Source organism: Trichechus manatus, unplaced genomic scaffold (assembly GCF_000243295.1).
Source record: "Trichechus manatus latirostris isolate Lorelei unplaced genomic scaffold, TriManLat1.0 scaffold00087, whole genome shotgun sequence".
NCBI lineage: Eukaryota > Metazoa > Chordata > Mammalia > Sirenia > Trichechidae > Trichechus > Trichechus manatus.
The window spans coordinates 2448461-2462408 of record NW_004444023.1 but is presented as its reverse complement, the minus strand read 5'-3'; the positions used below and the strand labels follow the sequence as shown (position 1 = coordinate 2462408).

The following is a 13948-nucleotide window of genomic DNA, read 5'->3' as shown; positions in this document are numbered from 1 at the left end:
ATGGCTTTCCCTACAGCAGATACTCCGAGCCCCGTGTCCCTTAGGAGAGTGGGAGGTCAGCACCTTTATGTCACCTTTGCCCTCTCTACAGGTCGCTTGCAGCCCTCGGGAAAGATCCAGCCACCGTCCAACTCCCGAGTTAAAGATAAAGACCAAGAGTTACAGGAGGGAGTCCATCCTCAACTCCAGCCCCAACACAGGCCCCAAGAGGACCCCCGAGCCGCCAGGGAGTGTGGAGAGCCAGGGCATCTTCCCATGCAGAGAGTGTGAGAGGTACTAGCCCTCTCCTCCCTGGCCCCCCTTGCTGTGGGGGGCTCACACTGACCCCCAGCCTCAGCCCCGTGTTAGTCACTGCCCTTCCCAGGCCCCTGGGGTGACTCGCCTCCCCGACTCTGACACCAAGCCCTCTGGTGAACCCTCAGGGTGTTCGACAAGATCAAGAGTCGGAATGCCCACATGAAGCGGCACCGGCTCCAGGACCACGTGGAGCCCATGGTCAGGGTGAAGTGGCCAGTGAAGCCCTTCCAGCTGAAGGAGGAGGAAGAGGAGGAGGAGATGGGGGCTGACATCGGCCCCCTGCAGTGGTGAGGCCGGGCCGGCCCAACGGGCTCTGCAGGCCTTGTCCTGGGGAGGCATCAGCCCAGTGCTGGGGGCGCCTTCCTGCCCCTCGCTTTCCCCGCCAACAGCCCAGCCAGCAGACACGCCTGGCATCCACCTGCACGCAGGTGGGAGAAGCGCACTGTTGTCGGACACCTGTGCTGCCCCGTCATTCACCTTCTCTTCTCCCCTCTCTCCGTCCCACCTCTTCCAGAGCAGGAAGGCGAGGAGGGAGAAAATTAGATCTGCATCACGCTTCAGCCTTCGCCGCAGGTTTGGGGCTTGCTGTGTTTGTTAGGTGAGGCTGAGATGTAGAGAATCAGCGGGAAGTCCCTTCAGACCCGTCTTGTTGGGCCTCCCTCACCGGGGGCCGCGGGAGGGGCTCTCTGCACTCCGGATTCTGCCCTCATCTCCCAGTGACTTGTACATTGTTAGGTCTTTTTTTTTTTTTTTGTACTTGTCTGCTTGTAAATTTTATTAAATTGGGTTCTTGAGCAGCTATCTTCTGGTTTCCCTGGCCTGTTGATCCCACAAGGGCTTTGAGCCCCGGCACGTGTCAGGACAACAGAGAAGAGAAAGATGGATCCTTGCCCTGGGGGAGCTGGTGGCCTGGTGGAGGAGCTGGACAGATTAACTGGTACATTTCGTTCAGCAGGCATTTATTAAGCACCTACTGTAGCATGTGCCGGGGCCAGTGGTGGCTCAGTGGTAGCATTCTTGCCTTCCATGACGGAGACCCGGGCTTCATTCCCAGCCAGAGCACCTCATGCGCAGCCACTGCCTGTCTGTCACTGGAGGCCTGTGTGTTGCTCTGATGCTGAATAGGTTTTAGCGGTGCTTCCTAAGATGGACTAGGAAGAAAGGACTGGCAATCTACTTCTGAAAATCAACCGATGAAAACTCTATGAATCACAGCAGTCTGATCTGCCACCACTCATGGGGATGGTGCAGGACTGGGCAGTTTTTTGTTCCATTGTGCATGGGGTCGCCATGAGTTGGGGGCCAACTCAACAGCAGCTAACAACAGCAATACCTTTTTTGAAAAAGCTCTCTGGCAGCTGTAGAGAATGGGCTGTAGGGAACAGGAGTGGAAGCTGGAGAGTGGATAGAAGGCTCTAAGTTAAAAGTGCTGGTGGCCTGGGCTGGGGATGTGGGGGACACGGGAGCAGTGCAGAGGGACAGAAGCCCTCAGACTAGGGTTGCCTTTCGGAGCTGGACTCTACAGACTTGTTGATGGGCTGCACATTGGGGAGAGGCGGTAGGAAAAGGGCAGAATCAAGCCTGCTGTGTAGGTTTGGGGCTTCAGCAGCTGAGTGCACGCCATCAGCCAAGATGGCGAAGAGCGGCACCGATGGTGATGGCATCGCGGCGTGACCGTGTCTACGGCTGTGCTGTGTTCTGAGCAGGACAGAGGGTGGTGTCAGAAGGTTCACAGAGGGGCAGCATTTTAGGTAAGTGCTCCACAGTGGGAGGAGGAGCAGAAAAGGAAGTGGTTTAAAGCAGTTTCGTCTCCGAGGTTAAGGGAAAGACCTCAGGCATCAGGTGAACCCAAATCTGCATCCCGGTACCTCTTCCTTCATCATGACCAAAGACAAGTCATTTCTCCTGTGTGGGCCTCATTTCTCTCATCTGTAAAATGGGATGAAAAATGCATACCCCACCTACCATGTATCTGTTAAATGAGAAAAAGTAAATTAAGTGTGTGGAAGGGTGCACCATACAGACTTAGCTCCTGTTTAACCTATTGCTGTTATTGCCTAGGTCACACCTTAAAGAGTAAGTCAGACTCCATGGCTCTGGAAAGGACTTTGGCTAAAAGGGTTGGGGGTGGTACATTAGTTATCAGGAGCCCTGGTGGTGCAGCGGTTAAGCTCTCAACTGCTAACCTAAAGGTTGATAGTTAAACCGACCAGCCACTCTGCGGGAGAAAGATGTGGCAGCCTGATTTTGTAAAGATTACAGCCTTGGAAACCCCACGGGGCAGTTTTACTCTGCCCAGTAGGGTTGTTAAGAGTCGGAATTGACTTGACAGCAATGGGTATATTAGTTATCTATTACTGCACAACAAATTGCTCTGAAACTTAACAGTTAAAACACATGGAAGCTCTTACAACAGGGCTGCTTCGACGGACACGGAACCAAAACTGCTTGTGATGGTCCAGACTCACCCCACCCGATTTGTTGTCAGGATACAGTGGCAGCCACCAGTGGGTGGTCCCGGAAAGCCTGTTTAAGAAAAGAGTGGGGTGGAGGTTTCTTGTGCCTTATGCCACTCAGCCAAACCCCAAACAGCATTTTTTCAAATGGTGGTTCCCAGATTGTCTGCATCCAAATCATCTAGGATCCTGTGGGAAAAAATGCAGATGCCTGTGCCCGGCCCCAGGCTTTCAGAATCTGAATCAGATAGGGGCAGGACCCTGGAACCTGAATTTTTAAAATGAACTTTTAATTTTAGAACAATTTTAGATTTACAGAAAAATTGCAAAGATCGTACAGAGAGTTCTCATATACCCTACACCTACTTTCCCTATTACTAACATCCTACATGGTTATGGTACACTTGTTATAATTAATGAACCAATATTGATACATTATTATTAACTGAAGTCCATACTTCATTCAGTGCCCTGGAAGCAGCAGTCAAAAAATCAAACGGTGTATCACATTGGGCAAATCTGATGCAAAAGACCTCTTTATAGTGTTAAAATGCAAAGATGTCACTTTGAGGATTAAGGTGCACCTGACCCAAGCCATGGTATTTTCAGTCGCCTCATATGCATGTGAAAGCTGGACAATGAATAAGGAAGACCAAATAAAAATTGATGCCTTTGAATTATGGGGTTGGTGAAGAATATTGAATATGCCATGGACTACCAGAAGAACCAGCTACATCTGTACAGCCAGAATGTTCCTTAGAAGCGAGGATGGCAACACCTTGTCTCAGGTACTTTGGACATGTTATCAGGAGGGACCAGTTCCTAGAGAAGGACATTATGTTTGGTAAAGTAGAGGGTCAGCAAAAAAGAGGAAGCCCCTCAATGAGATGGATTGACACAGTGGCTCCAGCAATGGGCTCAAACATAGCAACGTTTGTGAGGATGGCACAGGACCGGGCAGTGTTTCTTTCTATTGCACATGGAGTCGCTACGAGTCGGAACTGACTCGATGGCACCTAACAAGAACAACATACTTTATTCAAATGTCCTTAGCTTTTACCGAATGTCCTTTTTGAGGAGCCTTGCTGGCAGGGTGGTTAAGTGCTCAGCTGCTAACCTAAAGGTTGTCAGTTCAAAGCCACCAGCCACTCTGTGGGAGAAAGATGTGGCAGTCTGCTTCCGTAAAGATTACAGACTACCCCTGACCTACCCCCAGCATTGTGTGCGTGCGTTTTGTTTTTGCTTTAACATTTCCTTACTTCTGGCACTATAAGATGCTCCAGGATCACTCTGCATAATGCCCTGCCCCTAGTTCTTTTATTATAGTGTTAGAAACCAAGATCTAGGCTCTAGGTGTGCTTAAAGCTAAGACTTTTTATTTTATTGGGGTAAAATACATAACACAAAATTTGCTATTTTTAACCATTTTCAGTGTACAATTCAGTTACGTTAATTACATTCACAATGTACAACTATCACCACTATATCCAAAATTTTTGATCATCCCAAACACAGTACCCATTCAGCACCGCCCCCAACCCCCCGCCTCTGGCACAATCAGTTTGGTGTCTATACATTTGCCTGTTGTAGATATTTCACGTAACTGTTGAACATGGATATTTAACACCCTTCCTAGCTGTTTCTATGCAAGCAGAGTTAGAAAACCTCTTCTCAAATTTTTGTTTCTGGTCTTTGGAGTACTTCACTAACTCCCCCAACCCCAAACCAGTTTCAGCAGTTGTCGGCAGAGGGCGCAAGAAAAGACAGAATGTTTTCCTTTTTACCACACACGCTCTTCCAACAGGAGAACAGCGGGAGATAATCATAGAAGCGGCGGCACGAAGCTCTGCACCGGGGAACTGTCGACTGTCACGTGAGGGTCGGCTGTCACCTGACTAGTGCTGAAGTCCTGTACGGAGGGGCGGGTGCTAGTGAGGACAGCTGATAATTGGTGGAGTAAGAACCTGAAAGGTAGCGCCGTGGGGCGGATCCTTCACGGTGAAGATTTGGATTGGCTTACGCGGAGTCACGTAGGGACTGAGGCTGGCGTACGAGCATGTGTGCGTACGCGTCGAAGTCGGCGGACGCGGATTGGAGGTTACAGCTCCCTGGTCGGTGAGCGGTGCCTGAAGAGGGCGTGGCCGATGGGGGAGCACACTGCCACGAGGCTTCTGGTTGGTCGGCGTGAGTCACATGGTGGTGGGCAGCCGGCGGTCCGCGCCGGTGCGACGTCAACGCAGGTCCCTAAGCTCCCCGATCTGCCTTCCGCGGTCGGGCCGGGGTTGAGTCTTCCTAGGGCTCGGTTTGGGTAGTTGCTGAGTCCATTTGCGACCGCCATGGACAACTCCGGGAAGGAAGCGGAGGCGATAGCGCTGCTGGCAGAGGCGGAGCGCAAAGTGAAGAACTCGCAGTCCTTTTTCTCCGGCCTCTTTGGGTAAGAACCCGGCCGAGGGCCGGCTGCGACCTAGGCTGAGTGAGGGGCCGAAGGAGTCACGGCCTGAGGCGGCGGGGCAGGCGCGAAGGTCTCGGGCCGAGGGGACGGAAGGGATTCCGGGATGAGGCGACATGGTCTGAGGCAGCAGGGGGACACAGGCTGAGGGCCAGGGGGCTCAGACCCTGGCCGCACGGTGTGAGGAGAGACAGCGAGACGGCAGAGGGGACCTGGGCTGGGAAGACACAAGCCGAGGCGACACCATCTTGAAGCGGCTAAGGGAACTTAGGCCCAAGACGGGCCAAGGGGCCAGGGGAGAACATAGGCCAACGGAATATGGGCCGAGGCCTTGAAAGGGGCTCGGCCTAGAGGGTTGCGGGAACCAGGTTAAGGAGTCTTTCGGAGCGGTAGAAGAACCTTCTTGAAGGATCCTTGATGCGGCCTGGGGCTGAGGCCACCTTCCCAGTTGTTGGCATTCCTGAGGCCCGCAGAAGTGGATTTGTGTGGACCCTGGGTAACGGGTGAGGACTGAGGAATCTGACACCAGACCAGGGGATCCGCAGAGTGGTGAGCTCAAGTCCAAGGTGTGCAAAGTGCCTGGGGTGATGACCAGTCTAAGAGGAGTTTATGCTTGATTGCGACCCAGTTGGAGGAGTCCCTGGGGGTGATGGAGGAGGCCTGGGCTCAGAGACTGGAGAGGAACATGCGATGGGGAATGACTGATGCTGGCTTGGCTGAGATTGAGGGGTCAAATGGAGACATGAGGGAACTGAGGAACCAAAGGGGGGTGAGTGAAGGCTGCTGTGTGATCACTGAGTAAAGACGGGGAGGTCTGAGGACAGTAGCTGGGGCAGGCTGAGAAGAAGGCCTGATAGGGGCCTGCCAGACGGAACTAATGCCTATGACATGACGGATATTTCATGTAAAATTTATTAGCTCTTAAAAGTACTCCTGATGACATTCTTTGAGGCATCTTAGTGGTTTTGGAGTGTCATAAAGCCCAGGTGTGAAGTGTGATTCTGCCACTTATTTTGGCATCCTGGATAAGTTGTTGAACTTCCCTATGAAAAAGGATCACTAGTAAAACCTATCTCAGAGGTTTGCTGTGAGTGTGTAAGTGCTCAGAAGCGAGCCTGGATGTGGTTAAAGCTCGGAAAGTGTTTGCTGTTGTTAATTTGAGGAAACAAGCTTGGAGCCTGTAGGGGGTGCTGGCAGGAATTAAGACCCCAGCCCAAGGGGAGAGGTCTGGGAGGAGTTGAGGAGGGATCCAAGGGGGGAGAAGCCTGAGTGTGATAAAGAGGAGGTGAAAAGGAGTGGGCAAATGGCTCTGGGCCATGGGGATCTGTGAGGTTAGAGGGCTCTGGGCAGAAGAAGTAGGGATCGCTGGAGTAGAGGAGGATGATGCTGAGGGAGGGACTGGAAAGGGTGAAAGGGAAGCTGTCGGGACTGTGAGGAAGACTGGGAGAGGAATTGGTCATTTTAGAGAGTTAGGAGAGGAGCCCTGGTGGCGCAGCAGCTAAGTGCTTGGCTGCTAACTGCAGGGTTCGCTGTTCAAACTCACCCAGTAGCTCTGTGGGAGAAAGGCCTGGTAGTCTGTTCCCATAAAGATTACAGCCAAGAAAACCCTGTGGGGCAGTTCTAATCTGTCACTTGGGGGTCACAATGAGTCAAAATGGACTCAGTGGCACCTAATAAAAACAACAGAGAGTTAGGAAGGAGTCCCTGGGTGGCTCACATGGTGCTTAACCTGACTACTAGGTGAAAGGTTGGTGGTTTGAATCCATCCTGAGGCACCTTGGAAGACAGGCCTGGCTGTCTGCTTGTGAAAGGTCACAGCCTTGAAAACTCTCTAGAGCAGTTCTACTCTGCACACATGGGGTCGCCATGAGTTGGAACGGACTCCACTGCAGCTAACTACCAACAAAGAAGAGTTAGGAAGAACTGCAGGTGTGCACGGGGCATGGACTCTGAGAACTCAAGAGAGGCAGAGACCAGGGATGGCTGTGAGACTGGGAGAGCCCCCAGAAGGCTAGGGAATGGAGTTTGGGAGGAGGGCTTGGGGGCTAGAAGAGACTGCGTTAGGAGCCCAGTAGAGGTTGGTAAGAAATGAAGGGAAGTTCCTTTCCGGAGAGGAGATGGTGGAAGGAGCCCTCCCTTGTTATCTGAGGCTCGATAATGTGTAGCAAAAGGACTTGAGGAAAGTGGTGTGCAGAAACATCCGGGACTGATGGATCATATTGATCAGGCGAGGAATGTTGTTTTAGAAGCTGCAGGGGGAGAGCGGGTATGTGTGTTTTTTCTCTTCACAAGGGGAGAAGTTCAAGTGCGGTCTTTTGGGGGTGGGGCCAAGAGCTCAGTTTCAGGTAGTCGTTTTTCTGGGTGTCTGGTCCCTTCTGACTAGAAATTGGGGTGCTCTTGGGTTGTGCTTGAAGGGAGCTGCTAGGCCAGTGAGGTCAGAGTCCTTGAGGCACTTGCACGCTAGATGAGAAGGCAAGATTTGTTGTTGTTTGCTGTTGAGTCTATTCTGGCTCATAGCAACCCTATAAGGCAGAGTAGAACTGCCCCATAGGGCTTCCTAGGCTAAAATCTTTACGGGAGCAGATTGCCAGGTCTTTTCTTCCGTGCTGCGGCTGGTGGGTTCAAACTGCTAACTTCCGGTCAGTAGCCGAGTGCTTAACCGTTGCACCACCAGGGCTCTTTAAGGCAAGATTAATGTTGCCAAACTTGAGCAAAGCAAACTTGTGTGATGCAATGAGGTATAGATTATGTCGTGCAGGTGAAGTTCTGAGATGAGAGGAAGTGTGTGAACTGGAGGAAGGCTCTTTATGAGGAGTGGGCCCAAGATTTTGCTAAGGGAGCGGGCCTGGGAGAGTGTTCTGGGCAGCAGAAATAGTGCGAACAGCCATCTAGCAGGAGGGGCGGTTCTGCCCAGAATGACAGGGACACCAAGATCTTGAGGGGCAGGGGATGGCTTCCTGGAGGAGAGGCTGGCCAAGCTCCAGCTCGGAGGATAAACAGAAGTCCTTGTGGTGCTCTCTGGCAGGGGTATGGGTGGGGGACAAGCACTCCAGGCAGAGGGAGCAGCTTTAGCAAAGGCCCAGAGGCGGGAAGGTTTAACTCGAGGGAGTTCTGTTATGTACTGTGTTGAGTTGATTCTGACTCATAGTGACTCTCTGAGTCCATGTCATTAGAACATAAAACTAGAAAGGGAAGAAGCAGCTTGTGTGGGGGGTAGGTTAGGTGGTGGGGAGTGAAGGCAGAGGGCCATTGCAGAAGTAACAATAATAATACCCATTGCCGTCAAGTCGATTCCGACTCATGGCAACCCCACGTGTTGCAGAGTAGAACTGCTTCACAGAGTTTTGTGTTTTCTTGGCTGTAGTCTTTACGGAAGCAGATTGCTAGGTCTTTCTCCCACAGAGCTGCTCGGTGAATTCGAACCACCAATCTTTCTGTTAGCCGCCAAGCACCACCAGGACTCCTTTCTCTCATTTTGTCCTCACAAAATCCCCGTGGAGGTGGCTACATGGAGGCTCAGAAGTTGACTTCCTTGCCCAGTCACACAGTCAGCAGGTGGGAGAGGCTGCGTTCCAGCCCTGGGCTGTGCTTTCTCAGTAGCTCCTCCTAGAGGCTCCCATTCCTGGGCACTACGTTTAAGAAGGATGTTGGCAGACTAGCTGTGTTGGGGAGCCACTGCCTCCTAACCGTCTCCCCCTTCCCCCAGGCATGGCTGTTTTCTCCAGATATTTGAAAGAAAGAACAGGCTTCATCACAGTCCCTTCCAGCTCCAAGAGACATTGAGATGGTGCCGAGAGAGTGGAGTGAGTGAGCAAGGCCAGGGCCGGGAAGGGAGGCGACCGATCTATTGGAGCCTGGCTGGGAGAGAAGCTGGGGGTCAGCTCGGAGCACCCACGTCGGGCTCCTCACGCACAGGAACCCTCATGACAACTCCTTCCCTTCTTGTCTGTGTTGAACATTTTACAGCCCTCCATCTTCTTAAGGTCTTCTGAGTCCAAGTCCTGGAGGGGAGTGTTAGGGCACAGCTTGGCTCTGGTGCTTCTCCCTCTCTTCTGGGAACCTCAGGGTTGGCATCATCCCAAATTGGAGTGTCAGAAGGGCCAAGCTGGCTGCGCCCCCTGGGACCTGGGCAGTCCCTCTCCCCTCCCAGTGGTGGGCTGGTGTTTGCTTAGCTACCTTCTTCCCTCTTCTTTGTTTCTGGGCTGCCAGGCACTAGGGGGCTTCGGTACACCAACAGGCAGTTACTTCAGGAGCAGAAGCCGCGTTTGTACCTTCCCTTCTGCTCCCTGCTCTGTTCCTCCACTCCCCAGCCCGTGGAGACAGGGTCAGCTGGGGCAGGTGCTGGGGAAGCAGCCCAAACTCCTAGTGATTTCCCAAGTAAAGCACAAGGAGACAGCGAAGAAGGAGAGGGGAGAGTCAGGTGCACTTCTTCGTCCCCCCGCCCAGTATTTCCCAGTGGACACAGAGACCCTCACTGCTGTGCCCCTTGGGGTCCTGCAGATTCTGAGCACTGGCTCTGTTCCCTGTGGCTTTTCCTCATCCCTAACATCCCCCCTCCCCACCCCTAAAAATCCAAAATAAAAGCTCCTTTCCACTTGGATACCAACACGGTCACGAAGTTTGTTCATCTGTGAAATGAAAATGATAGTAATACAAGCATCATAGGGTGGTTTTAAGGAATAAGTGAGATTATGCGTGTAAAGTGGTGAGGGCACAGTGCTGGCCCTGGGAAGTGCTTATTAAGTGCTGGCTATTATTTTTTTTTATTACTATTGGGTATTGTCATTGGTAGTTGAACTGTGGGTGATGGAGAATAGAGATGACAGGATGTCCCCCTGTATACAAACAGCGGTTCCTAAAGGTCAAATGTTGGCACACCCATGCCTGTTGGCACTGTTTGTGGGCACCCGCACTCCAGGAGCCCAGGAGGGCCTATTTGTGTGAAGGAAGTGTTGCTGCCCGGGTCACGCGGGGCTTCCACATGCAGGGCCCACCTGGGATCTCCATGGGACCTGGTGAGGGAGCCAGGAGCTTCCAGAATAATTTCAGCCCACAGAGCATGTTCGCAGTGGTGATTCCCGGTGCCCTGCTGGCTGCCAGGCTGCACGGAGGACGCTTGGAATCTCTTGCCCAGTCTGGAGCGCAGGTTTCCCTTAGGGGACATGAGGTTTCTGAGGAATTTGGCGGCCCTCTTTCTGCAGTCCCAGGGCTCCGGCCTTATTTGATGGAGGGGACTTCACTGCTTGCTCATACAGAGATTCAGTGATCCTCCTGTTCAGGATGGGGCAACTGAGAGGCAGGGATCTTTTTTTTTTTTATATATGTATGTATATATATAACTTATTTTATTTGTCATTGTTGGGAATATACACAGCAAAACATACACCAGTGCTGTGGTTTTTGCGTGTACAATTCAGTGACACTGATTAAATTCTTCGAGTTGTGCAACCATTCTCACCCTCCTTTTCTGAGTTGTTCTTCCTCCATTAACATAAACTCACTATCCCCTAAAGTTCCTCTTTAATCTTTCAAGTTGAGTTGCTGTTGTCAGTTTGATCCCATATAGACAGTTCTTAAAAGAGCATAATATTCAAGGTAGACATTCTTTATTAGTTAAGCTAAACTATTATTTGGTTTTAAGAAACTTCAGGGGAACAAAGGCTGACCTAAAGTCCATTAAATGTCAAAGGACAGTCTTTTTAACGAATGGTGGTGGCAAAACTGGATGTCCATCTGTAAAAAAATTAAACAGGACCCATACCTCACAACATACACAAAAACTAATTCAAATTGGATCAAAGACATAAATACAAAACCAAAAACTATAAAGATCATAAAATTAAAAATAGAGTCAACACTAGAGGCCTTAATACACGGCATAAACAGGGTACAGACCATAATTAACAATACACAAACACCAGAAGATAAGCTAGATAACTGGGATCTTTTAAAAAATTAAACACTTGTGCTCATCAAAAGACTTCACCAAAAGAGTAAGAAGAGAACCTACAGGTCGGGAAAAAGAAAATTTGGCTATGACAAAACCGACAAAGGTCTAATCTCTAAAATGTACAGGAAAAATCCAACACGTCTACAACAAAAAGACAAATAATCCAGTTAAGAAATGGGCAAAGGATATGAGCAGACACTTCACCAAAGAAGACGTTCAGGTTATTAACAGACACATGAGGAGATGCTGAGAATCACTAGCCATTAGAGAAATGCAAATCAAAACTACAATGAGATACCATTTCACCCCCGACATTACTGGCACTAATCAAAAAAACAAAATAACAAATGTTGAAGAGGCTGCGGGGAGATTGGAACTCTTATGCACTGCTGGTGGGAATGCAAAATGGTACAACCATTTTGAAAAACGATATGGCACTTCCTTAAAAAGCTAGAGATAGAAATACCATACAATCCAGGTGTCCCACTCCTAGGAATATATTCTAGAGAAAGAAGAGCCATCACATGAATATACATATGCATACCCATGTTCATTGCAGCATTATTCACAATAGCAAAAAGATGGAAATAACCTAAGTGCCCATCAACAGATGAATGGATAAACAAACTATGGTACATACACATAGTGGAATACCACACAACGATAAAGAACAATGATGAGTCTGTGAAACATCTCACAACATGGGTGAATCTGGAGGACATTATGCTGAGTGCAATAAGTCAGCTACAAAAGGACAAATACTGTATGAGGCCACTATTATAAAAGCTCATGAAAAGGTTTACACACACGGAAAGAAACAGTCTTTGATGGTTAAGAGGGAGGGAAGGGAGTGGGGAGGGAAAAACACTAAATAGACAATAGATAAGTGGTAGCCTTGGTGAAGGATAAGACAGTACTGAAAACTGGGGAAGTCGGCACAGCTTGTACAAGGCAAGGTCACGGAAGCTTCACAGATGCATCTGAACTCCCTGAGGGACCAAATTACTGGGCTGAAGGTTGGCGACCATGGTCTTGGGGGACCTCTAACTCAATTGACATAACACAGTTTATAAAGAGAATGTTCTACATCCTACTTCGGTGAGTAGTATCTAAGGTCTTAAAAGCTTGTGAGAGCCATCTAAGATGCTCTACACTGGTCCCATCCCGTCTGGAGCAACGGAGAATGAAGAAAACCAAAGACACAAGGGAAAGATTAGTCTAAAGGACTAATGAACCACAACTACCACAAGCCTCCACCGGGCTGAGTCCAGCACAACTAGATGGTGCTCGACTACCACCACCGACTGCTTTGACGGGGTCACGACAGAGGGGACCAGACAGAGCTGGAGAAAAATATAGAACAAAATTCTAACTCACAAAAACAGACCAGACTTGCTGGTCTGACAGAGACTGGAGAAACCCTGAGAAACCCTTTTAACTCAGTACTGAAGTTACTCCTGAGGTTCACCCTTCAGCCAAAGATTAGACAGGCCCATAAAACAAAATGAGACTAAATGGGCACACCAGCCCCGGGGCAAGGAGAAGAAGGCAGGAGGGGACAGGAAAGCTGGTAATGGGGAACCCAAGGTCGAGAAGGGGAGAATGTTGACATGTCGTGGGGTTGGCAACCAATGTCACAAACCAGTATGTGTATTAATTGTTTAATGAGAAACTAATTTGCTCTGTAAACCTTCATCTAAAGCACAATTTAAAAAAAAAAAGGAAATTTCAGGGGTTATTTTTGATTTAAGGTTTAAAGTTTATCTCAGGGCAATAGTTTTGGGGGTTCTCCAGCTTCCATGGCTCCAGAAGTCTGGAGTCCATGAGAATATGAAATTCTGTTCTGCATTTTCCCAGATTTGATCAGGATTTAGAGGCAGGGGTCATTCTGAAAAATCCTTTTAAGAGAAGGAAACACATCAGCTCTTGGGCTACGAGTCAGCATCCTGTTGGGGGACAGTGGGGCATCAGTGTAAGTAACAAAGGAGGGCCTGCCTTTGAGCTTATGGTTTCAGAGGGAGATGGGCCCATAAATAGGAAATATCGGCAAAATGTGGCAAGGAATAAGGTGGAGGGAGGCACAGGACATTGGAACCGAGGGAGGGGCAACACCTAGCTGATCTGGGGGTGGCGGAGACGGTGCCCACACTGAGACTTTGAAGTAGGCACACGTTTCCAGACTCTGCTGTCTGTGCAGGGCCGATGGGAGTGCCACCCCTGTTGACTGAGACCTTGCTAGGTGGCAGAGCACCTGCCCTTTCAGCAGTCCTGCAGGCATTGAGTGTTAGCCCCGTGACGGGAAGCCTGAGGCTGGGGAGCCATGAGCCAGACTCTGACGTCTGAGATTGCTCCCCGACCGTGGGGAACTCTGGGATTCCCATTTCCAGGTGGCCGCACACCTTTAAGTGCATTGCTCCTCTGTACAGTAGCGCCCGCTCTGTGCTGCCATCGTGCCAGACTTGAGTGTACCTGATCTCTCAAAAAAAAAAAAAAAAAAAAAAAAACCCGTTGCCGTCAAGTCGGTTCTGACTCATAGCGACCCTGTGGGACAGAGTAGAACTCCCTCATAGGGTTTCCAAGGCCGTAAATCTTCACAGAAGCAGACTGCCACATCTTTCTCCCGAGGAGCGGCTGGGGGGTCAAACTGCCGACCTTTCGGCTGCCAGCTGAGCGCTTAACCACTGCGCCACCAGGGTTCCTACCTGATCTCTGTCCCTCACCAAAGCTCCTCCAAGGTCGGTTCTACTGTCTCCATTTTACAGATAAAGAGACTGAGGCTCAGAGATGACAGGGTCA

The 13948-nt window shown here is 50.2% G+C and overlaps 2 protein-coding genes across 2 annotated transcripts in view; both read left to right on the top strand.

Annotated features, from left to right (window-relative positions):
* ZNF541 (zinc finger protein 541) overlaps nt 1–690 on the top strand; it is a 49539-nt gene extending 48849 nt beyond the window's left edge. The window contains exons 15-16 of the mRNA XM_004381616.2: nt 92–273; nt 423–690. Coding sequence (XP_004381673.1) covers nt 92–273; nt 423–588 — 348 coding nt within the window. The 3' untranslated portion in view covers nt 589–690. The remainder of the gene's footprint in view (nt 1–91; nt 274–422) is intronic.
* Nucleotides 691–4940: 4250 nt separating this feature from the next.
* NAPA (NSF attachment protein alpha) overlaps nt 4941–13948 on the top strand; it is a 33327-nt gene continuing 24319 nt past the window's right edge. The window contains exon 1 of the mRNA XM_004381615.3: nt 4941–5187. Coding sequence (XP_004381672.1) covers nt 5090–5187 — 98 coding nt within the window. The 5' untranslated portion in view covers nt 4941–5089. The remainder of the gene's footprint in view (nt 5188–13948) is intronic.